This window comes from Haliotis asinina, chromosome 11, assembly GCF_037392515.1.
Source record: "Haliotis asinina isolate JCU_RB_2024 chromosome 11, JCU_Hal_asi_v2, whole genome shotgun sequence".
Classification (NCBI taxonomy): Eukaryota; Metazoa; Mollusca; class Gastropoda; order Lepetellida; family Haliotidae; genus Haliotis; species Haliotis asinina.
This window is the reverse complement of record NC_090290.1, coordinates 54,785,522-54,809,511: the sequence shown is the minus strand read 5'-3', so window position 1 is coordinate 54,809,511 and position 23,990 is coordinate 54,785,522. Positions and strand designations below refer to the sequence as shown.

General features: G+C 42.4%; 1 protein-coding gene across 1 annotated transcript; it reads right to left on the bottom strand.

Moving 5' to 3' along the window:
• Nucleotides 1-913: 913 nt before the first annotated feature.
• Nucleotides 914-23,390, bottom strand: LOC137255724 (cell division cycle-associated protein 7-like). The gene is made up of 10 exons (XM_067793221.1): nucleotides 23,253-23,390; nucleotides 18,202-18,267; nucleotides 17,821-17,877; nucleotides 17,091-17,264; nucleotides 10,007-10,090; nucleotides 8,459-8,587; nucleotides 7,164-7,250; nucleotides 4,421-4,483; nucleotides 3,496-3,632; nucleotides 914-2,453 (listed from the first exon to the last, which is right to left on the bottom strand). Exons 1-10 carry the CDS (start codon nucleotides 23,262-23,264, stop codon nucleotides 2,441-2,443), a joined length of 822 nt encoding a protein of 273 aa, XP_067649322.1. The 5' UTR covers nucleotides 23,265-23,390; the 3' UTR covers nucleotides 914-2,440.
• Nucleotides 23,391-23,990: the final 600 nt, after the last annotated feature.

Below are 23,990 nucleotides of genomic sequence, written 5' to 3'. Positions count from 1 at the left end.
TTTGAAACACTAGATCAATTTCTTAACTGCTGAGAAAAAAGGACATTGTCTTCGGTTTTAAACTGTTTCTTGTGCATAAAGGACAGGACTACCAAAAATGTGGAAGAAATACCACCCCCAACAACACTGGAAAAATTGACTACAGAAAAATACTTAGTTCATAATTATTTCTAAGTAAAATATACAAAGTAACGCAACACGACCCATCTAGTCTGATTTCCACCCCAAACAAATTGCTTCTAAATTATATTTGTGAAATTTTATAAAGAAGTCATGATTTACTTCATTTCCTGAAACTGGTATTCTGCACCTGCCACATGGGGTGCATTGGGTATATTTGGTATATCAAATGAATACCACCACTATAAAGGAAAGATAAATATTTAGCATTACACACCCGTTACCTTCCTTTGAGAATATTTATATATAACACTTCCAGTAAATCTCATCTTTACAAAAATGAAAATATTGTGTAAACTTCAAAACACATTTACAAGCAAGTAAATGTAGACTTATTTAGCTTGGTTATAACTTATATTATGCAATTTTATGCCATGGACTGTTACTTTTTTTCGGGTTGGAATACTATAGGGGCATGTGTTCAATACTTGAATGATTAATTGAAGTTTGACACCACACACAGCAATACTCCAGCCATTTAACTGATGTCTCTAACTCACCTCAAGATGATCCAGTGATCAACAGCATGAGCACTGTTCCATGCAACTGGGTTACCATGGCATGTGTCAAACCGAGTCAGCAATCTTTGCTGACCTATCCCATTAGTTGCCTCTTGCTTCAATTACTACTCGATGCTCCCGGATCATGCGTTCAATATATCAGTAAAGGTAAATAAATACAAATATAAAAGAGACACTAAACTGCTAGTACTGCAGTGACAACCTAACAACAATTAATGTAAGAAAATATTTATTCATAATATATCAACAATAAAAAAAGGATATTTGTGTCTAAAAGCTAACAGAGTGCCCTACAACAAGTGATCCCCATTGAGTAACATGGAGAAGAGGGATGGAGGTATCCTCGCAATTACATGGAGTCTTAATTCCTGTACAAATGAATTCCATTACTTAATGATATGGGTCAGGGTCAAATTATAAAATACATTGTAAAACAAAAAGTGAATATTCATGTCAAGCCCACCACTAACTACACATACCAAATATGATTAGAAACTAACCTGCAGTAGTAAGCCATGAGAAGTAGGCTATCATTTTAAGAAGCATGTGAAAATGAACTCTGGGAAACTTCAAACACATGACAACTTTAGATTTTATTTTTTACTTGCATGCCAAATGACAGAACTTAGCCACACAATAGTCACTTCTTTCATAGTACACTGACAGTTACACCATGAAATACAGTGACACAATGGATGGTGTTTCACATTTTTTCAGTTTGGCAATTCCCTATCAGGTAAGTTTGGCAATTCCGTATCAGGTCAGTTTGGCAATTCTGTATCAGGTCAGTTTGGCAATTCTGTATCAGGTCAGTTTGGCAATTCCCTATCAGGTAAGTTTGGCAATTCCGTATCAGGTCAGTTTGGCAATTCTGTATCAGGTCAGTTTGGCAATTCCCTATCAGGTAAGTTTGGGAATTCTGTATCAGGTCAATCCTTTTATGCTGTCATAGGATATCGTTACATCTACACAAATGATTTCAAAATATTCCAGAGTGCAACACAAGTTTTAAATTCTCTCAGCTGGAAAGATTAAACCTGTATTGTGGTCCATGTGAATGTCAAAATTAGAAGTGCCAGAACCAATTAACACAAGAACTTCATCTTTCAGCAAGGACTAAAACCTAACACATCCACTAAAGTTCTTCATACAGTTATAAAATTCCAAGTGAGGCAAATGGACACTTGAAAACATTTTGCCAGCCAGACCCAACACGTTTTGATTAACCAAAATACATGGTGTACTGTAATGTGTGAACTTTTAATGATAAAAACAGCAAGGAAATCTTCCCACAAATGGACAATGAAGAAGTAACGATGCCAGTGTACGAAATCATTTTCAACAATAGCCATTTTTTTCTGTAGAAATAACGAGTAACAGTTGTTAAAAAACAAACGTTTGAGGCAATATTGTACATCCTGCAAAACAAGACAAGAAGATCATGAAAACAACTTTGAGCTGTGAGGTATCTAATATTTGTAGACTTTCATCACATTCAAGTTAACAGATGCAGAGTCCATGGCAGCTTTCTCTTCACATGCACTAACAATTGTAGCTGTCTCTTCAGATGCAGACACCATCGTAGCTGCCTCTTTAGAAGTAGTACCGATCATAACTGCCTCTTTAGAAGTAGTACCAATCATAACTGCCTCTTTAGATGCATTAACCATCTTAGCTGCCTCTTTAGATGCAGAAACCACCTCAGCTGCCTCTTTACTACCTTGCTTGTTAGTTGAGTATTACTTCCTGAAACTGTAAAAGAGAGGCACATGTTAAGTTGTTGGAATAACTGGACACAGAATGGTACTGAAAATCAGCCTGTTCAGCTTGACTGACCTGCTCTACATATCACCTGGGAGGTCAAACTGCAGGTCGATTCACCTTCATTAAACAGGGAAGCAGAGAATGTTATCAATGTTGTGTTTGTGCAAAACATGCATACATCAGAAACATCTGTAGCTGCTTTCTTAAAGCTGTTGATTTCTTGACACTGAGACATCAACCAACAACCATGTCTTGGCTGTTCAGACATGCAAACAACCAACTGACAAATGTGCACCCCTTCACAATAATAGACCCAACCAGTTCTGACATGGTCACGCAATGCATTAGTATATGCTTGATCAGATCAAGCTGAACAAGCTTCAAGTGAGTGGAAGCTTTACAGAGCAATTAACAATATTCAAAAAACTTTCTTGAAGTTGACTAGGGATCAAAACTGTCACTGAAATGTTTATGATAATGGGTTTCATGCAGCTTTCAGCAACATTCCAGCAATACATTTTGACAAAGGGACACTAGAAATGGTCTTCACACACTGTACCTGTGCCGGCAATTTCGGCTTTCAGTATGGTTCACTTCACAGCCACTGAGACTGTGGAACAAACTTTTTCAGTTTGAGGCAATACGTTTTCACATAAGCCAGTGGGCAGACATTGAAGTCACCGAGTGACATTGTTTTTTGCAGCACACAGCAATATTCCATCTGTATGGTGGCGATATGTAAATAATTGGGTCTGGACTAGACAATCCAGTGATCCACAGCATGTGTGTCAACCAAATCAGCAACCTGACCACCCAGTCCTGTTAGTCTCCTCTCATGAATAGGAAGAGTTACTGAGATCAAAGCATGGGTGCGATGCTTAAAGCCATATAATCAATGGAGTCGATAACAAGGGCAACTATCCATTTTGTAAGCTCATAATGACAGATACACATTCATACCTCATGCTTCCATGCATACCAGGAACTGTTTAACTTGACTAAAACATGAAAATAGTTCCTTCCTCCTCACCTTTGTAAATAAGCATTGACATCACTGAATCCATTCTCCCTGGCTAGATGGATGAGGATACCAGTGCAGGACTTGCCAGCCTTCTTTCGACAAAAACTACAGTTGCAGATACCTCGGCATGGAGGACACATCCAGTTCTGCAAGACGCATATCACTGAGTGATTACTTTGGTTTGTTTCTTAACGCAACACCTGGTGATATTTCAGCTACGTGACTGACTCAAGTTTGGACCAGACAATCCAGTGATGTGTCTAGATAATAGCAAATGTGACCTCCTGATCCTGTTAGTTGCCTCCTTTGACAAACAATAGGGATTTGGTGGGTGAGAGGACATAAAAGGTTAATGATTGGGTAGGTGAGCATCAAATTGTTAAGCTTAAGAAAGGGTGGAGCGAGTTAAATTTTACACTGATTTTTGCAATTATCCTGCAATAGCAGAGAGGGGCGAGAGAGGAGAGGACACCAGAAATCAGCTTCACACATGGTACCAATGTGAAGAATCAGTATGATAGGCGAACACTTTAACCACTAGGCTATCCCAAGAGTTAGTGAATAAATGGACGAGTAGGTCGTCAAATATTTAATCATGAACTCAACAAATCAAACATTATGATGGCTAGTATTGACTGTTTCTAGTTTGCGTTCTGGTGCCTCACTGTAATATCCCTGCCACGTCTTTGCAGTATGTATACAATGGATCAGACAAAACAACACCTAATATATTGAACAATGTCCTATCCTCATTTACAATCCACACCACAGCATGAAGTAAATCACCTCAATCTGGCACATGTTCCTTAACGCATGTTGTCACTAGGAAAGTTGTGACTGTCTGCAATTACATGATCCAGGAACTGACTAGTCAGCTAGTGACTTCAACTTTCGGTAACAGGTCAGGGCATCTGGCAACAGGTCATTTACTTACAGGGTTTTTCAGGGCCTCTTTGGCATCCTCCCCATACCTATTCCTGAGACAAGGGCCACAAAACTGAAACAGAATACCCTACAAGTCAAATAATGGCTGTACCAATTGATCAAACAAATGTGGACTGCAACGGTCTGATGACAAGACATCAATGCTACAGCAGCTTCTACTGTGCAAGTGATGCTGTTTGTATAGCCTTCCCATCATGCCATGGCACAAAATATTAATGGGGGAAGGAAAGCATGAAATTTATGACCATAGGAATAGTTCTGACAAACTCTGGAAGTTTTATAATACACTACTTTCATAATACTTACCCTGACTCCCATCCTCGATATCTCCACTATACATTAAGATGAATCTCCACTACACCTTGGATCCATCTACGGACTGACTTTATTGCGTCCCGTAGATGGCTTTTCATCCAATCTGGTGTATATGCTGGGAAGTTGAGTGAACCAATCACAACTACCTTTCACATATCAAATTATCTAACTGATTATACCGTTAGAGTATAATCATGCAGACATTCTCTGAAAGACCTATCAATTTGTCTGTATTATTTCCCCACTGAGTCACACTACGAACAAACCTTTGCTAACCGACCGCTATCTTAGTTGACACTGGCAAGCTAGGTTGTAATGGCTGCTTAGCAGATCCGTTAGTGCGGGAATGTGGAGCCAGCAAAGGGAGGTAATACAATTATCGGGTTGTCCCGCAGATGCATCCAGGGTTTCATGGAAACTTATTGGAGCGTAAATCCTGGAGATATCAAGGATGCTTGACTCCTAGATTGCAATGTTTCCAGTTTCATTATTTCCCCTTGAATCTTCATACCAATTGTCCAAATTAGGGAACAAGAATGGTATTAAGTCGCTTTTGGCAATATTGTGGCAGACTGAAGATCTACCCAAGCTGCCCTTCCTTGATGTATCCCTTGACAATTCATCCAACAAGATAAATCCCTCTGTCTAAATACACACACAGAGCAGTATCTTCATTATCTATCCAACCATCATCCACAAATGTAACGAGGCATTGTGTCAACCGTAACCAGCCGTGTTGAAGCTATCTGCAACCCAACCCCACTCCAAGATGAAATGGACACCTCATCACCCTAAACGGATATCCCAGACAACATGTAGAGCAGACTGAAGTCACCACCCTCTATCAATGACATGACCGTCCACCTAAACCAAAACCAGCACCCATCCAGATTAACATTCCCTACCAAGGCCAGATTAGCTATGTTGTCAGTCGACTCCTCAGAAAAACTGCCAGTGTTGATGTGACATTTTATTCTGATAAAACTTTGAAAACCATCCTGAGAGCGAATGGAAGAGGTTGCAGGAACCATACCGAACCCAACCCCAGATAATGTATCTACAAAACTAGATGGGACTGTGGAAGCAGCTATTTTGGAGCACTTGCTGGTCCTTCAACAGAAGACTAACAGAACATAAAGCTTTATCTGAAAAATCAGATCTCAAATATGCCGTTTTCGGAACACATTGACAAATTGTCTATTAACTGAAAACACACTCAAATACTGGCTTCCTACATCAGTAACTGGCACAAAAGAAGACTTCTTGAGTCAATCGACATAATAAGACTAGAGCCCGAGAGCAACAGGGATCAAGGGGTTTACCTCCCTAGTGCATCATCAAGAAATCGAGACTCCCAGTCCCAAACCACTACTATGTAAGCATGCCCTTGTCATTTTTTGCCTCTCTTTCACCTCACCTCAGTGTTTCACATAATTAATTATACTACCTTTTCCCTCGTGCTTGTATATACTTATTTACATATCTGTGTTCCTGCACATCAATATAAATATACTGTACTGTTCACTATTTCCTTATCCACCTAATGAAATCCATAAGATTTGTCTTGTATTGTGGCAGGGGACACCAGAAAAGTGCTTCACACATTGTACCCAAGTGGAAATCAAACCTGGGTTGGCAGCATGACAAAAATACACTTTAACCACTAGGCTAGCCCACTGCCCCTTTAACACAACTCACTATGACAGAGTAAACTGTAACAGCATGTTCGGCCGGACTGCATGAGGGCGAGTTGTTTAGATGAGGTGTGTTGAAACTAGTAGTGGCCCCATTTTTAAAATTATCGAAGACTTGTTGCAATGCCTAGAATTCCTAGCAATCAAAAAAAGTTTTCTCATGATTGAACATAAACAATTTTGCAAATGCAGAAGCCAAAGAGCACTTTTTTCTTTATTTTCATGAGTGTTTTAACGAACAAGACAACAGGAAACTCATAAATGATGGTAACCAATTATTTTCGATGACTGATCAGTTGAAACTGACCAACCATCAATTAGAAGATTTTAACCAGTCCCGAACCCCAGTTGGAACTGAAACCATTCAGTGTGTTCAAAGCACAAATCCATTTAGAACTGACATGGGAAGGAGAGCTGTGAAGTGCAAGACTGGATGAATAAAAAATTAACACTCATGAATGTGAAGCTTTTAAAAACAAAGCATCAAGTATAAGATTTAAGAGGTCAATCTCCAACCACCTAACCCTAACATATTACGTAATTTAAGTTCATCTGCATACACTTCTGCAGTGTAAACAAGCATGGAAAATTTTATAAGTGGAAAAATGACACCTAATTCCTTTCACTGCTTGCCAAAAGAAACCAGCTCACAAAATCTGATGAAAATCTAAGACCCTATGCATAAATGGGTTAAAAAATATTGATTGATATTTGAATCAGTACCTGTCCTCGGACTCCAAAACACTTGCCAGACCTGCACACTGTCTTCATATCCTGAGTCTTCTGTCTACACTGATGGCAGGAGGAACCCTGCAGGCACAACAATGCATACTCAAAAGGGATTCCCAAACATTCATTACTGATGTAATAAAAACATTTTAAATGCGGTTATTGCAGAGTATGAAATAATGAGTGACTGAGTTTAGTTTAATGTCCCACACAGCAATATTCCAGCTATATTGCAGCGGTCTGTAAATAATGACAAGCTGTGACAAGCAGTCACCTTTTATGCCAAGCATGGGTTGCTGAAGGCCTATTCTACTCCGTGCATGAAATAAGCCAATCCAACCAGACATGATTATAACCAGACACCAATGGTTCCTTTCATCAGATGTATTGTAACATCTAACAGTTTAACAAGACCACTGGGCTTGCTAGCTGTAAATCTGGACTGTCTATCAGAAATCTAGCCTGTGATTAGACAGGCCTTATTTCATACACTAATTACTGGTGATGTTAGTGGTGCCAACCTTTAAAGACGAATAATGTCATGGCAAAGCATGGATTCTAGTGTTGTCCACGAGGGAGGCAAGTGTGCAAGATACCACTGCCCCCTTTTAGAGGTTGGGTTCTGGGGTGCCTCCTCCAGGAAATGTTTTGGGAAAAACAATAACTTCAAGCAATTTCCTGTATTTTTGTAGGTATATGATCTGACTGGAAAGAAAGTGAAGATTACCAAGAATTATAGACCCATGAAACATTTACTGGGTTAGCATTCCTTCAGTCAAAATATTGTCACTCATCTCATTTGAAAAAACACACACCAAAACAACAAAAAAAAACAAAGCAATTCTCCCTTTAACATGAAGAGTCAATGCACATACTTTCAGTGAATCAGATCCAACACAAATGAAATCTTTGTAATTAGTTCCGAGTTTCACCTTATTTACAGGCAACACTGGTTCATGATCACAACTCTGCTCAGAGCCTTAATGAGAGAGCGAGTTTAGTTTTACACAGCACTCAGCAATATTCCAGCTATATGACAGCGGTCTGTGAATAATCGAATTTGGTCCAGACATTACAATAATCAACAGCATGAGCTTCAGTCTATGCAAATAGGAACCAATGATGCGTCAACCAAGTCACCAATCTGACCACCGATCCCATTATTCATCTCTTGCAATCATAGGCTCTGTGACTGAATGTATAAATTTTCAATTTTGTTTTACCGTATGTCTATTTAATCAGGAATTCTTTGAAGTATTTTCAGACATCTGTTGATTTTCCTTACTTACATAGTAACTATCATACTTCTTATCACTGACAAAATTGGCAACAAGGTCAAGGTCTTCATCAGTGATGTCTTCCGCTGCCTTCTCCTCCACAACAATCCTTGGCCTTCTCACAGGTGCTGGTAGTTCATCCTGAAGGTGAACACCACATGAAAGAACATTGTCAAGTCTTGTATGTTTTTATGGAGTCTAAGTAAACTTAGTCTCAGTTTTATTCGTTACACTCCACTACTGAGCCTAACCAACCCTTGTAGAGGGTCCCATCAGGTAACCTTTGAACGACCTATGACCGTCCAATCAAACGGAAAACAGTTAAATAGATTTAACCAATCAGACAATGGCTACTCCTTAGGGATCAGACACCTTAGAGATTTAGGTCACTGACACAGATCTCTCCACGAACAAAACTCTGCATATAACACAGTTATTTATTTGACCAGCAGTACATACGCTTTGGGGTTTCTGTTGACATGCTTAACACTTCCTTCATCCTTGAATATTGCCAAAAGCACTATCCTCCGGGGCTGTTTACTCACCGTTGTCATGGTTATAACGTGTGCTGTGGGTATCACGCGGAAGCGATCGTACACTAAATAGCATTCAGAACCGTTTAGGTACCAATCTTTTCGAGATAAAAAGTTCAAAAGGATTTGGTAAGCTGTTCTGATTGGTCAATCTCAAAGGTTACCTGACGCGACCTCCCATAAGGTTTTGCTAAATTCAGCAGTGGAGTGCAATGAAAAGTACTGAGGCTAAGTTTACTTAGACTGGTTTTTATGCCAATAACGTACAATGTCGGGGTGTTGAAAACTCTAGCATTACCTCTTACAATGATTTGAAGATAAATGAAGAATTTACTAGTGTAGCCAAAACACACAGAATTCTGTTGGCCATGAGCACATGATAAAAACATACAATATACAGTCACAACATACAGATATTAGTGTTGAAAGTTTGACAGAGAAAACTGAATATTTCTGAGCACAAACTAGGCCAAATAAGAAAATCTGTTGTGGTTCCAATTACACCTCTTTAAAATTTATGGTTGGTCGATAGAATTTTTGGATTTTTTAAACATTTTATTGTAGAAGTAAAGTAAGAACTAACATATTTATCAATGTATAATTGTTTACTCATTCAAGCTTGTGGCCATCATGGCAACATCTCTACCAAAATGACCATTATCAGTCAGTGCTGGCCTAAAAAAAAGTAAACAATGGTAGCTCTAAGCTTATTAATTCCAAACCTCTTAAAAAAATTCAAGGGTCAGTCAGGTAATCAGAACCACAAAACAATAGGGGGGGCGCTGTATACAGATGATTATGTATACGCTAAACATCACATTCACAAATCAATCAGAGTACACCAATGTGTAGTGTGCTGTTGTACAAAGTGATCTTAGTGCTATGGTGAGTGTTTAACTCCCGTACCCTAACAAAGACTTTAGGTGGTCTTAGCACTAAGGTTTCTTCGTACAACCACCATCCAGGACAGACAAAGTCATCCACAAGTCCTGAGTCAGATTACACAAGACAATATAATCATACCAACCTCGTCCATATTGGAATCCAACTCATCACTGTCGCCATCCAGACGATCTGCTTTACGGAAGAAGCCAAACCTCACAACCATTTTCTGTAAAGAACATTTCAGGTCTTTGAATACCATTTAGAACTGATACACGTGAAGGAGAAATTTATGGAAGTCAACATCTTTAACAAGGGAACACAATGTTTCACCACATATTCTCACTGGATCAGATGTAGTCCAGATGTACTAACAAAATTATTAAAATCTAAATATTTTAGATATTTAAATACTTACCTTACCATAGGTCTTATGCATATTACCTCAAGCTTCGCTAGAAGAGATCAGACAGTCGTTGATTCGCCATTCCCTAGATGGCTACCTCATGTAATCTACGAATGTAGTCACGGAAGTGACGTGATCTCCCCACTCGCGCAAGCGCGAACAATCCAAAAATCACTTTTACTGGCAACAGGAAGGTCCGAAGAGTCCAGAGTGGGGAGGAGCATCCAGCGTTGGGAGGGAGTCACCGCCCTATGGTAAGGTAAGTATTTAAATATCTAAAATATTTAGATTTTAATAAATTTTTAACTTACCTTACCATAGGTCTTATGCATATGGCTTCGACAGATGGATGGTGGTGTGGACTCCGGAGGACCATCCCTCAGCAACCAGTGCACATGCATTAGGAGAACCTGGGAGACCAATGCCAACAGTCACAGGACAAACCTGGAAGCAGGACAAAGAGTAACCCAAGGGAACTCCAAAGAAAAACCGACGCACCCTGAGGGTGAGGTTAATCTTAAGACCAACGGTAAGTAACAGTGTTATTACCTAATGGGCGGACGTCCGGGTAAGTTGCTGGGCAACCACCAACGGACTGAAAGACTGTAGTCCCTCCATGTCCTCAACTGCCAAGTCCCTCAGGTAGTGGGAAGCGAAGGCAGTAGACGACAACTTCCAAAAGCAGCCTTCCATAGTTTGTGGCATTGTGCAATTTCTATGGAGGGCCATGGTAGATGCCAACGCTCTAATCTCGTGTGGGCTGTCTGCCACCGGATGAGGTAGACGCTTGGCATCAAAAGCCGCCAGGATCGTAGATCGAAGCCATCAGGCGACTGTGTTCCTGTTCACCTCCCCTTGCAGATAGTCGAAAGCGGGATGAACAGTCTTTTAGGGGAACGTCTCTTAGAAGCCAACTTCCGGATGTAACATCTGAGGGCTCAAACGAGACACAGCAGCTCCCCCTCCATGTCCTCAACTGCCAAGTCCCTCAGGTAGTTGGAAGCGAAGGCAGTAGACGACGACTCCCAAAAGCAGCCTTCCATAGTTTGTGGCACTGTGCAATTTCTATGGAGGGCCATGGTAGATGCCAACGCTCTGATCTCGTGTGGGATGTTTGCCACTGGATGAGGTAGACGCTTGGCATCAAAAGCCGCTAGGATCGTAGATCGAAGCCATCAGACGACTGTGTTCCTGTTCACCTCCCCTTTGCAGGTAGTCGAAGGCGGGATGAACAGTCTTTTAGGGGAACGTCTCTTAGAAGCCAACTTCCGGATGTAACATCTGAGGGCTCTAACGAGACACAGCAGCTCCTCTTCCAAGTCATGTTGTCCCAAGACTGCAGATGACAGAGGAATGGAGAACAGTCTGTCTGGCTGTCCAGGGAGCTGATTCTTGGCCACAAAATCTCACAGGAGACCCAAGTGGGCTGGTCCATGCCTCGACTGATCCAAGCGAACCTGCGTGACGTCCAGGGCATGAATTCCACTAGCTCTATCAGCAGTAGCGCTAACACTAGAATGAAGACCGTCCTTTTTTTTTTTGAGACAAATACACGAAGGAGGCTTCCTCTAAAGGCTTATACGGAGGTCCTCTAAGATGTTGTAGGACGATGTTGAGGTCCCAAACTAGAGGACGAAGCTTAACTTTCCGGTCCTCCAATTTGCAGGCCTTGAGTAGCGCAATAAAATCTGGTACCTTGGAAATCTGTTTATCTGCTTTAATCGAATAGAGTTCAAAGCCGACAGATAAGTCCCCAAGGTACTGCCTCTAAGATGCTTGCAGTTATGCAGGAACAGGAGGAAGTTCGTTAAATACTGTGGAGAAGCTGTCATAGGGTCTTGCGATCTTTGAGCGCAAAAACTCTCAAATGAGCGCCACTTGTCGTCATATAAGGACCTAGTGGACATTCGATGCGTACAAGCTAGGACGCTTGCCGCGCACGAGGAGTAGCCCTTAACTCTTATTGCCTTCTGCAGATGACCCAACTGTGAAGATGAAATCTCAGTGGGTCCGGATGCAGCTGCCAACTGTGCGGATGTCGAAGCAGACGTAACTAATCTGGGAGCTGGTACGACTCTCCGCTGGCGAGATGACGCAGGTCGGGGAACCATGGCCTGGCTGGCCACCAAGGTGCGACCAAAAGCAGTCGCAGGATCGTGTCGATCGCCCACGCCTGCAGGTCCATAAAGTGACTGAGTGGAAACCCTGTGCTCCAGGGTGATTAATTTCGCCACTTGAGATGAGTACCCCTTGGCCCTCAAGACTATCACAGATGGTCCAGGCGCAAAGATGAAACCGTGACGGATCCAGGTGCAGTGTCCAATTGTGAGGATGGTACAACAACTGGTCCCACTCTGGAAGCCGATATTTGAAACGTCTCTCGACACAACATATTCTCTGTTGGAGATAGACATAGGGGGCGAGATAAGGCGTCTGCCATGAAGATGCAGGCTCCTGGTGTGTGAGATGCTTTTATATGGAGGATCAGACTCGACCACGTCGAAGGGTAGAAACGACAAGTGTAGTAGAGGTCGTGGTCTCCTTGACCCTTGTTTACCTAGAGAGCTACTATTGAGTTGACCGAATGGATCATCAGTAGCTTGTCTCTCGGTGCTGTCAGCCAATAATAGACATGCATCACCGCTTATCTTCAACTGGGTGATGTGAAGAGATAGAGCTCCACTCCCCCAGAATCTTGCTGCAACCTCCTTGACTAGATAGGCACTCAATCCTGGTAGAGACGTGTCAACCTAAAGATGGTTGTTGAATGACGGCTCTAATATGCAAGTTCCAACATTGACCGGCGAGTCTACCACTGGTGTGGAGTCAAGACGTCCAAAGTCGTAAACCTGTCTTGAAATCATGATCAAGAAAACGCTGTCATAGACGTAATAGTAGACGTCTACGTCTGATCATATCCTAAGGTGACGTGAGCAAATCGAGTAGACATTATCACGGACATAGTGATAACGGACAGAGTACAGCTTGCTTTTAACATCGCCTTGAACTTCGACCCCCGAACCTGGGACGGCGATGTGATGAATCAACTCCCGCGGAGTTAGTTAGTCATCCAAGCTGACTTAATAGCCTGATAATGAAGTCCACCCCTCTCAAGATAATCTTGTATGCCGTAAAGATGCGTCATTCTTCGACTTCAGAATAACCACGCTGTTCATTATGAATGTGTTGACATTTCAAGGAAGTCTATTTATAGCTGGCTGTCTGTCCGATCAGAAACTGCCATACATCGCTGCACGCCTTCCTGATAGGCAGCGTTGAGACTACTGTTAGAGGATCTCTATGCCGAGTAGAGAAATCCAATGCCGCTGTAGACTGCTAGTCTAGAGTGTAACGACATCTTTCCATCGTAAATGACTAAGTCACTACAGACAACTTCCTTACACTAGAATAATAACAACACATTCTGCGCAGGGCGTTGTCCCTCGATGACCAATCAGATCGTAGATGTAACGTCCTGGGATCCTTTGCAGGGCGTTGTCTCTCGGGGACCAATCAAAATGTAGACGTGACGTCACCGGTGTAGCAGGTAACTAATCACCATAAATCTTGTAAACGGTGATACCCTGCTAGCCTGTAGGCTTAACAGTAACCATGCTGTATGGCGAGCACGCGTCTAAAGGAGTAAAGCGCGCGAAAACCCTTCCGCCGCTTGAAACGGACGTAGACAAATTGCTTTCCAAGTACATGTGTTGGAATTTTCCCCGAAGATAAATGCTGCCCTCTCTATAATAAGAGGTGTAGTTAGGCGTGGCACTTTGCAGTTGTCTCGAAAAATCTTCGTGACACAATGCGTAAAGCACGTGAAAGAAAACTTTCTCCGCTTGAAGTATATGTAGACAAATTGTAAAGTAAGGATCTTCGAGGATGCAGCCAGTCCCTCCAAAGGACACCCAGTCTCACGCCTACCAGCAGAGGAATATCTGGTACGGTGATCAATCCTCGAGGCGTTGTCTTCACGGTTTAAGCATCCGCTTGAGTTCAGTCTCAATGGTCACCCGCTTAGAATCCTGCACTCTGTAAGAGAGCTGCGAGGAGCCCAATAACCGCTACATAGATTCAACCAAGACCGCCACGCTGTCCGCGAAAACCAGGCTGTGTATCTTGTAATCTGACTTCTTGGATTTACACACTTAGAAATTCGGATTAGATGACAATTTTTCAAAGACCGCATCTAATACAGCCACGGCGTCCGCCACCATAGGATCAGGCGCTATGAGTAACTCCGGCGATAAATGAAGTGCTGCAGGGTTGTTGGAATTAGCCGAAGGTGAAGGGCAGTACGGTAACCTGTCAGCAATCCACTCGAAGACGACTGATAAGGGTAGTTAAGTGCCATCACCATCGCCGTCGCCTCCTGCCTCCTCGTCGAAGTCCGGGCCAAAAACCTGTTCTTCCAGGTCCTCATAGGAAACGGAATTCGAATCACGCCGCGACGTAGGAGACCAAGTCGATGCATGAGCAGCAGATTCCTTGGACGAGATCCAAGGTGGTTCCGGCGACCGCAAACGCCGAGTTCTAGAGGAGCGTCGAGGTGATATGGACTGGGAGCGCAAGCACCGTCTTCACCTGGTAGTAAAGCGAGAGTCCTCATTCAAAGGGCGTAGCGGGGACCGAGAGCGCCGACAAAGACTACTGTGGAGGGTACAGGATCACCGACTCCCAGGGAACCTGGAGCGCGATCTGCGCCGAGAGCGCTCTGCCTCCAAGCGCCGAGCGCGCCCTTCATCCAACTGTCGTTGTAAAACCTCTTCCCTGGACAACGTATGCAACACCCTGGGTATACGGTAAGGCGCAGGCGCTGGCGCTGGCATAGGGTCCGGCGTCGGCATAGGCGCTGGCGTAGGTATAGGCACTAGCGCAAGCACAGCCTCTGGCGCTGGTGTAGACAGACGCTGGCGTAGGCATAGGCATAGGCACTGGCGCAAGCACAGGCGCTGGCGCTGGCGTAGACATAGGCGCTGGCGTAGGCATAGGCGCTGGCGTAGTCACTAGCGCAAGCACAGCCTCTGGCGCTGGCGTAGACATAGGTGCTGGCGTAGGCATAGGCACTGGCGTAGACATAGGCCCTGGCGTAGACATAGGTATAGGCACAAACACAGGCGCTGGCATAGACGCTGGCGTAAGCAAAGGCGCTGGTGTTGGCATAGGCGCTGGTGTCAAGATGTCGAGACGCTGGCATCGCAGCAGCACCGGGCGTCAGGAGAGAGCGCAGGAACCTCTGGACTTCCGGATGAGACAAGGCATCTGGATGAAAACAGATCCACGATGGAATCCGAGCGAGGTGGTTCCGGGGACAAGCGTACAGGCGTCACAGACGAACGCCCCATCCCAGGCGTCGGCACAGGCGTTGAAGGCGGTTGTAAGTCAGGGTCGTCCGGCAGAGATCCCAACGACGACTCTCGAAATCCGCCACCAATAACACCTCGCAGTACTGGCAGTGTCCGTCAAAAGAGCAGGCTAGAGACGCACAATCCGGGCACCAAGGGTGGGGATATTCGCCGATTCCTGCCCCAAGCAGATAGTGCAAAACTGGGGAGATATACACAGTTAAGTGCAACAAACAAACATAACAATGCCTTGAAACCAACGCTAGGAGGTAGAAAAAACACCCCTATACCAGAAATGCAGCACCAACGCACCCCCACTATAAAGTAGGCACGCCCGTAAGCTCGTGACAGCGAAGGGCAAACAACCAAAACGGTTGCCTGCGTACATCGCAACGTGGCACGAAAAAACATATAAATGCAGTGAAACCTGGCAAAAATACTAATCGACATGGAAAACCACATGGAGGGAGAAAACCAGCAAGATATAATACCCCCACGGACGCCATGCCGCACTCACACACGACGCGGGCGAACCCACCCCGAAGTGAGAGAAAAAAGTAACACGAGGTAGCAAAGTAAGTGCAGTTAAAAGATAACTTACCTTAACACGCACACCTAAGGGATACAAACCATACCTACCCCTGAGGAAACAACTTTATTGAACCACAAAGTAGGTAAACTAAGCGAACCAAAAACGTCCGAACAGACGAACGCTAGAAGTAAAAGTGATTTTTGGATTGTTCGCGCTTGCGCGAGTGGGGAGATCACGTCACTTCCGTGACTACATTCGTAGATTACATGAGGTAGCCATCTAGGGAATGGCGAATCAACGACTGTCTGATCTCTTCTAGCGAAGCTTGAGGTAATATGCATAAGACCTATGGTAAGGTAAGTTAAAAATACTATGTTTCTCACATTACTTTCACCACATTCATAATTTCCCCCTTAATAAAATTATAACCAGCATGAAATAAATATTTCCACTATAAAATCCAGCCAGTCAGTAATCAATAAAATCTGAAGCAGACAATATAGTAATGAACACTGTAGGTATACTTCTGTAGGGAGAGCATTATATCAGGTCATATGTTAACCCCATTCTATAAGTATAACATCATATCTTGACCTTGTTGAACACCAGTACTTGTCACTGTCCATTAGGTCATAGGGCTAAAACTCGGGTCTATGAGTAAGTGGACACTGTTTCAACAGTGGAGTAAACCTTTTTTTTTGTTCTAGTGATCTGCTACATTCTGTGGCTAGTTCCTTGTCAATGTTTCTGAAGGGTGGGAGGCGTCATAGTAATTACTGCACAACACCCTTTTTATTGCGGAGAGATACTTGAAATTTGTGACTTTTCTAGCATTTGGCTTATGACTAAACAATAACGGACGTGTTACAGACACAGCGAAAATCATCTGTAAAGTTCTGGGATTTGACCATCCAATCGACAACTGAAAACATGTTGCTCTCACCTCTGGCGACGATGAAGGTGATGTTGAAGAGGATGCAGAAGACACTGTTGATGACACTGACCCCCTGCGTGCTCGCGTACGGGGAGGGTCCAGACTGAAAGTACTCCTGGCATGGCGAGATGGGTTCCTTCGAATGGGCCCCTCACTGATACTCTTCCTCGACGTACGTGCTTTCTGAATAATACAATAGGGTGAAAATGATTATCAACAATGATTGAAATTCTGTTCTTGACTAGCTGAAAGAACAAGAGTCATCAGAAGATGACATATCCTCCCAGGCCATGAAAAGTTTGAAAGGACAAATCATCTCTCAGTTGCTCATTGTTTTTTAGACTAAGTTTGAATTGTTTCCATGTAATTCATGAAAAATATTGAACGTTTTTTGAGATGTGCTCCGGAAACAAAACACTTCTCACTTCTGAGACTAAGTCTGAAAAGAGTCAATGGAAACGAAGCCCACCCCACCATAATACTAACAACAAAATGTTCCATGGTATGACGTGGCTTGGGATCGAACATGTGATCTTCTGCTCTCCAGGCAGACACCCTAACCACTACACCAAGGAGGCGGTACCTCTGAGCTGATGTAAATATATTATTGAAATGAGCTAGATGTTTACTGCTCCTTACTTTATTTAGGGTGTGTTCTCTTTAAGCTGTGTATATGCATTAATACATAAATATCACATCTCTTGAAATTATGTCTCATATTGTAAGCAAGAAACCTTACCCTTGGTGGAGGTTTTTGTGGAAAGCTTTTCTTTAAATCTTCCATCAACTTAGCTAACTGAAAAAGAAAAGAAAAACATTGCTTATGTTTTGGAAACCTTACCCCAAATCCCCAATTCAAGGCAGGGAATGATATACATCACTTGGACACAGCAGTGAGACAACTATCTTCAAGATGACTAATCCAAACGTTTTCACAAACGAAACCTGACTTGCTGACCCATAACTTTTAGTTCATATCACTATTATCATGCTCATGAGAAACATGTCTATAGATTGGCCAATAATAAACACATTCATGGAAATATCATGCTACAGATACTAGTCTTAGGAACGTTACAGGAACAGTTGAAACATAAAATGCTAGGAGGCCATTCCTCACCACCGCCTGATTGTCGGCCAAATTCTTGTTGCGTAGAGCTTCATACTCAGACACCAACTTCTTTGCCTGAAAGAGATTTATCAGATAAATGTAAGTCCATGAGTCAGACCTTGCAAATATGGATCTGACTACCATGTTTAGGTACAATCAGCCAATATGATTTTCAAATAGCATAAGGTATGTAGTTTATGGAATCATATGATCGACACCCCTTGTGCCAAGGCAAATGGGGTTTGGGCAGTCAATTTTAAAGATGGCCACCATTTTCTTGAACCTGACCATTGGTCTACAAAAGCTATGCTTCCACTTTAACTATAAGTATTAGATAATGAATGTGTGGTGCGATATGTTCAGCATCAACTTGTCCCATCTAGATTTGTAATCTTTGGCGGTTCAGCATCATTACTATTTATAAATTTGGGAAAATGTAAAAAAAAGGAAAGAGTTCCGCCTGTACCCCCCCTCTTTTTTCAGTAAGAAATGCAGCCCGGGGGATTTATTCCCCGATGCAATATTTCAAAAAGGGGCGCTGGTATAAATTTTTGGGGGGTTAAAGCATTTAATGGGGGTTTAGAAGTTTGGGGGTAATATTCAAAAAGTGGGGGGAGGGGCGGTGATAAAAAAATAAATCGACTTCTTGTCCTTCTACTTTGTGTCCGTGTTTCTTCACCTGTCTTTGCTCTGCCCGTCTTCTCGTCACCGGCAACTTCCTGTGATTTATCATACTATTTTCATACGTCTAATGTTAGTGGTGTAAGCATTCAAGTGAAATACATATCTAACTAATCTAACTTTACTAAGAATCTAAGTCTGAAAGAAACGACGTCGCTTCTGGGAACCGAACCCGGGTCGTCTGGCCAAGAGTCCTCTGTCTTACCTCAGTGCTACTGAGATTGGTGACCGACAGAGCGGAACTTATTGTATTTAGACGCTAGTTTTTAGGCTTCGACGAGGGTTGTATTGTATTAATTGAGGAGTGCATTTCAGAAGTCTCGGTGGCTCCGAGGTACAGTGGACACACACTATGACATGAGGATGGCGAGTTCATGTGATCGAACCCCGTTCCCAATTATATTTTTTCTTTCGTTATCGTGTTGACATATGGAGGTAATGGTGGTGTAATAAATAAATATATTAAAGGAATGATGTTGTGTTACTTTGATTGTAGGTGCGACTATCGTACCCCGTACCCTTGAATTTTTTCCTTGAGCGTGTTGACACATGGAGGTAATATTGATGTAACAACTGCTTATGTTAAAGGAATTATGTTGTCGTACTCTGTTGGTGGATGCGAAATTTGTATGAGACATCACCTGGTCTGCTTTTCCTGTGCATATGATGATTTAGGCACGAGATGCTTGTATCTAAACACGTCACATGACTTAATGCTTTTTGAATAAAACCTAGACGCTGTCATCATTCCCATGCTATATCCCAGCTGGTATATAGTCTGGTAGACGTTGTGTAAGCCCACCCAAACAAAAGACAATATGTCGACATCATCTGAATCGGATTTTCCCCCCAACAAGACATGTAATCGTGAAGAATCGAGTTCAGCCAATCCATTTATGGAGTTTTTCTCATCATCATCTGAGGGTGAGATCAACCCAGGCCAGAGACCGATCGACGACATGAACGTGCATTCACCGGGGATGTCTAGCGTTAGTGACGGATCGACTGGGCGACGAATGAGTGAGAGTCAGTGCGGCAATTCTTCGTTGTCCAGCACAGGTTTATCTTTTTTACTGACTCAAAATATTAACTCCAGCAGTAACAGTATTAACCCTGCTCCCGCCCCTCCTGTTGCACACCCCAGTATGTCTTCTCCTTCCGTTCCGGCACGTCCAAAACGCATTATTTAACGTCCCGCTCGCTTTGTAACTTCTTCATCCGAAAACCCTGCTAAACCATCTGACACAAGCTGTCCCCGTAAGTGTAAAAAAAACCCCTGCACCTAACTCCTGCCGACCCCTTCCAGTCTGTCTCACCTCCACGCTCTCCCACAACTTCAGCTGTTGATGCAGTGGCTCACACCACATCCCCTCGTAACATCTCCCCGACACCTCCTCCAGCACCTCAGGTTGTTACACGTTCTAGTGCTAAAAAAAGCCCTCCTATGAATCTTTTCTTTCTAATTTCACATTTAGGTAGCACTGAGAGCACTGTTTCTTTCTGCCAGCGGTACGGGGTGTTACCAACCCAAGCTACTTGTCCTAACTGTCAGCAAGTACTAACTTGCACTTATACAGTTAATCGCAAGGGTAAGGTTCCTGACTATCGTTTCCAGTGTAACCGCAAGGTATGTAAAAAAAAGTAACAAAAATCAAGTTCCAGCACGGAGGGGTACGTGGTTTTCTGGGTCCAATTTGTCACTGAGAAAAACCGTTTTGCTCACCTACTGCTTTGCTCATAAAATGTCATACGCGGACACAATCAGAGAAACGAGTATTGATTGTGATGGTGATGGGAAAGTCCTAGAAACCTCCAGAGAAACAGTATCGGACTATTTCATGTATTGTAGAGAGGTATGCTCTGCGATGGTTGAAAAGAATGGTTCGGACAGAATTGGTGGGGCTGGCTTGACGGTAGAAATAGATGAAAGTAAATTTGGGAAACGGAAGTATCATAGAGGTAGGATGGTAGAAGGTCAGTGGGTTTTGGGTGGTATTTGTAGGGAGACAAGACAGTTCTTTCTAGTTCCTGTGGAGACACGCGACCGACGGACACTACTTGACGTTATTTGTAGGAAAGTGGTGGGGGGTAGTCATATAGTTACAGACTGTTGGAAGGCTTACGACGGACTGTCTGACCTGGATTATACCCATAGTACAGTAAATCATTCTGAGAACTTTAAAGGTAAGTGTATGCAGTAAAGTATATGCGTGCAAATAATGTGCTATTAATGCGTCATTTCCATTAAGTTTTGTTGCTATTTATTACCAGATCCCACCACCGGTGCCTGTACAAACTTAATAGAAAACAGGTGGTGGTGGTGCATCAAACGACAGCTGCCAAACACCCACACCAGACACAAGGATTTCACCTTACACTTCGCAGAGTATATGTACAGATCGAGTAACACGGAGGACATTTTCATGAAGTTGTTACGTGACATCGGCTCCATTTACTTGGGAGGCCAGTAGAGGTACGTTTTACTTTTCTGGAGTATTGACAAGTTGTATGGAAAACAGCTTACATATGGCGATGTTGTCACGCTGACCTCAACAGATGTGGACACTCGTTCGATTCCCGAGGCTGAATACGGGAACGTCAGTTATTGCACGTCATCTATTGTGTTTCATGCCTCACACACATTATTGATGGTATAACTAGTGATTAATTTCAGTGACAGTTCGTAAGTTAATGTTTTGGGAGGGGGGGTACGGGCGGAATTCTTACCAAAAAAACAAAACAAAACAAAACAAAAACAATTTCCACCTAAAATGTGCATATTTATTATTATTAATTAATTTATTTTATATATTTAATCAGAATCATTGACAAACTGCATGGTCATCAATTTATGCAATTGGGATGCAATGACATTTGTCAACCAAGTCAGTGTTGGCTCAAGAGAGGGTTTTGGAGTGTTTTGACCTCCTCTATTTTATACCTACCCATCTATTTAACATTGGAGGGAGTCCAGAAACATTATTTTCATCAATTTGGACCCACTCAAAATTTCACCCAAATCTAACACTGCCAAATCATCGAGCCTGACCTGGTGACCACCAGATCCCTTTAGTCACAGCTTATGACAAGTCTTGGTTACTGAAGATATATTCTAATCAAAATCCTCATGGTTAACAATGTGAGTGAGTAAGTTTAGTTTTATGCCGCACTCAGCAATATTCCAGCCACACGGCGGCGATCTGTAAAAAATAGAGTCTGGACCAGACAATCCAGTGGTCAACAACATGAGCACTGATCTGTGCATTTGGGAACCAATGACGTGTCAACCAAGTCAGCGAGTCTGACCACCCAATCCTGTTAGTCACCTCTTATGACCTTATGACGAGCACATGGTTAACCAAGACACTGAATCCAAGTCGTTGATTCATTTTAATCACACTGTACAACCGCAAAGAAAATTCAGGCCTGTTCTAATCCACAGTGTACATGCAAACTATGACTGACCCCAAAATAATTTTAAGATGGATTACAAATGACAATTTTGAAAGTTATCAATGTATTTTGAGCGTTCAGTAATGGTTCAGTTGATGTGAATCTCCAGTTGTTGAATTGCTGAATGAGGGAAGAAATAATTGATCATAATTTCCATGGACATTTGCAAAATGAGGGGCAAACTCATTTTGCCAGCTTGAAAATATGACAAAACAATCTAGCTGATTAATTTGCAAACAGTATCAGTGTGCTACCACTTATAATCAGTCTTCACTATCAGTTGATGAAAACCAAGCGGTTTACTTTAATGCAGGTATGTAAATTCAATGAAATTCTGCATCTGTAAAATTCAACAGATGGCCCGGGTAGGCCAACTTTAGGAAAAGAGGAGTGGATACGGATGAAAAAAACCCCAGTATATCGATACACATATCTGACAAAACTATATGATCAAATTCATTTGGGTGTTTGAGCGTTGTCGGTCCTGATTATGTATGACCTCCAAGACATACTGCTGTTATTTGATAACTGGAGATGTAAACAGTCATTCTGGGTACATTTCCGAGTTGTCACTCATTTCCCGAAGGGTTGACATTAATTCCCGCCATATGACGACTGCTTTTGTTTTCGAGTCCAAGTGAAAGAACAATTTCTTAACAAGCCAACATACCGTTCATTTACTTATTGAAGAGAGTCAAATGGGTTCTCTCTATGATTATTAACTGATTTAAAAAAAACAACAACAAAAAAACCCATAAATTTTTCTCGATGTATCGACTACAAAACCAATCAACACGCATTGACAACATAGCAAAAATGTGGATGCATATTGGAAAAAAAGAATAATAACATAGGACGCAAACACGAAAATAACCGCGGAATAGACAATATAAATAAATTTTGTGTATAAAAACGCTCTATCTTACCAGCTGTGCCATGACTAAATACCAGTTATTACGTTACACAGTTTCAATGAATCACCCACGTGGAACGAGTTTGGCGGGGTTTTCTTTAACGCCTGCGCAGTGTACTCGAAATATACAAGGACTATTTGTATGGCAACTGATGATATTTAACTAAGTCTACAATAGGCATTCGCCTCGATTTCTCGAATCCGAGAGCACAACCAAGTGAGGAAATGGGAGTGTACCGTTGATGGCGGAAATATTTCATTTTTACATGAAAAATATTTTTCGAATCAAAGTGAGGGAAGGACGTTGCCAACCTTTGCTCGTTTCGATCGCCTGTAAGAAGACTGGTCATACTCACTACGCTACGCAACCCCATTTGTGCTACAGTTTGCCTGTGCACAGATTTAGTAATGAATTAATTATTACAAAACAAATATAACGATGTGAACTAAATATATAAATATGTTACCTTTCTTGGACATCTTCCACTTACTCAAACCACGGAGACTATATACATATGGATTATATCATCTGAAACGGCACTGCCGGATTCTCAATTGGCTAACCTGTCTCCAGATTGCTCCAACTTCAGCTGAAAGATTACCGGAATGCGACTGGGTCTTAGAGCACATATGAAAGAGACACTGAAATTGATTCCCTGTTCTCTGAAAGACGGAGGTACATTTGCATACCTCTCTGGTTATGTTTGTGTCTCAGATATGATAGGTCCATCTCTGACAACGGTCACACTCC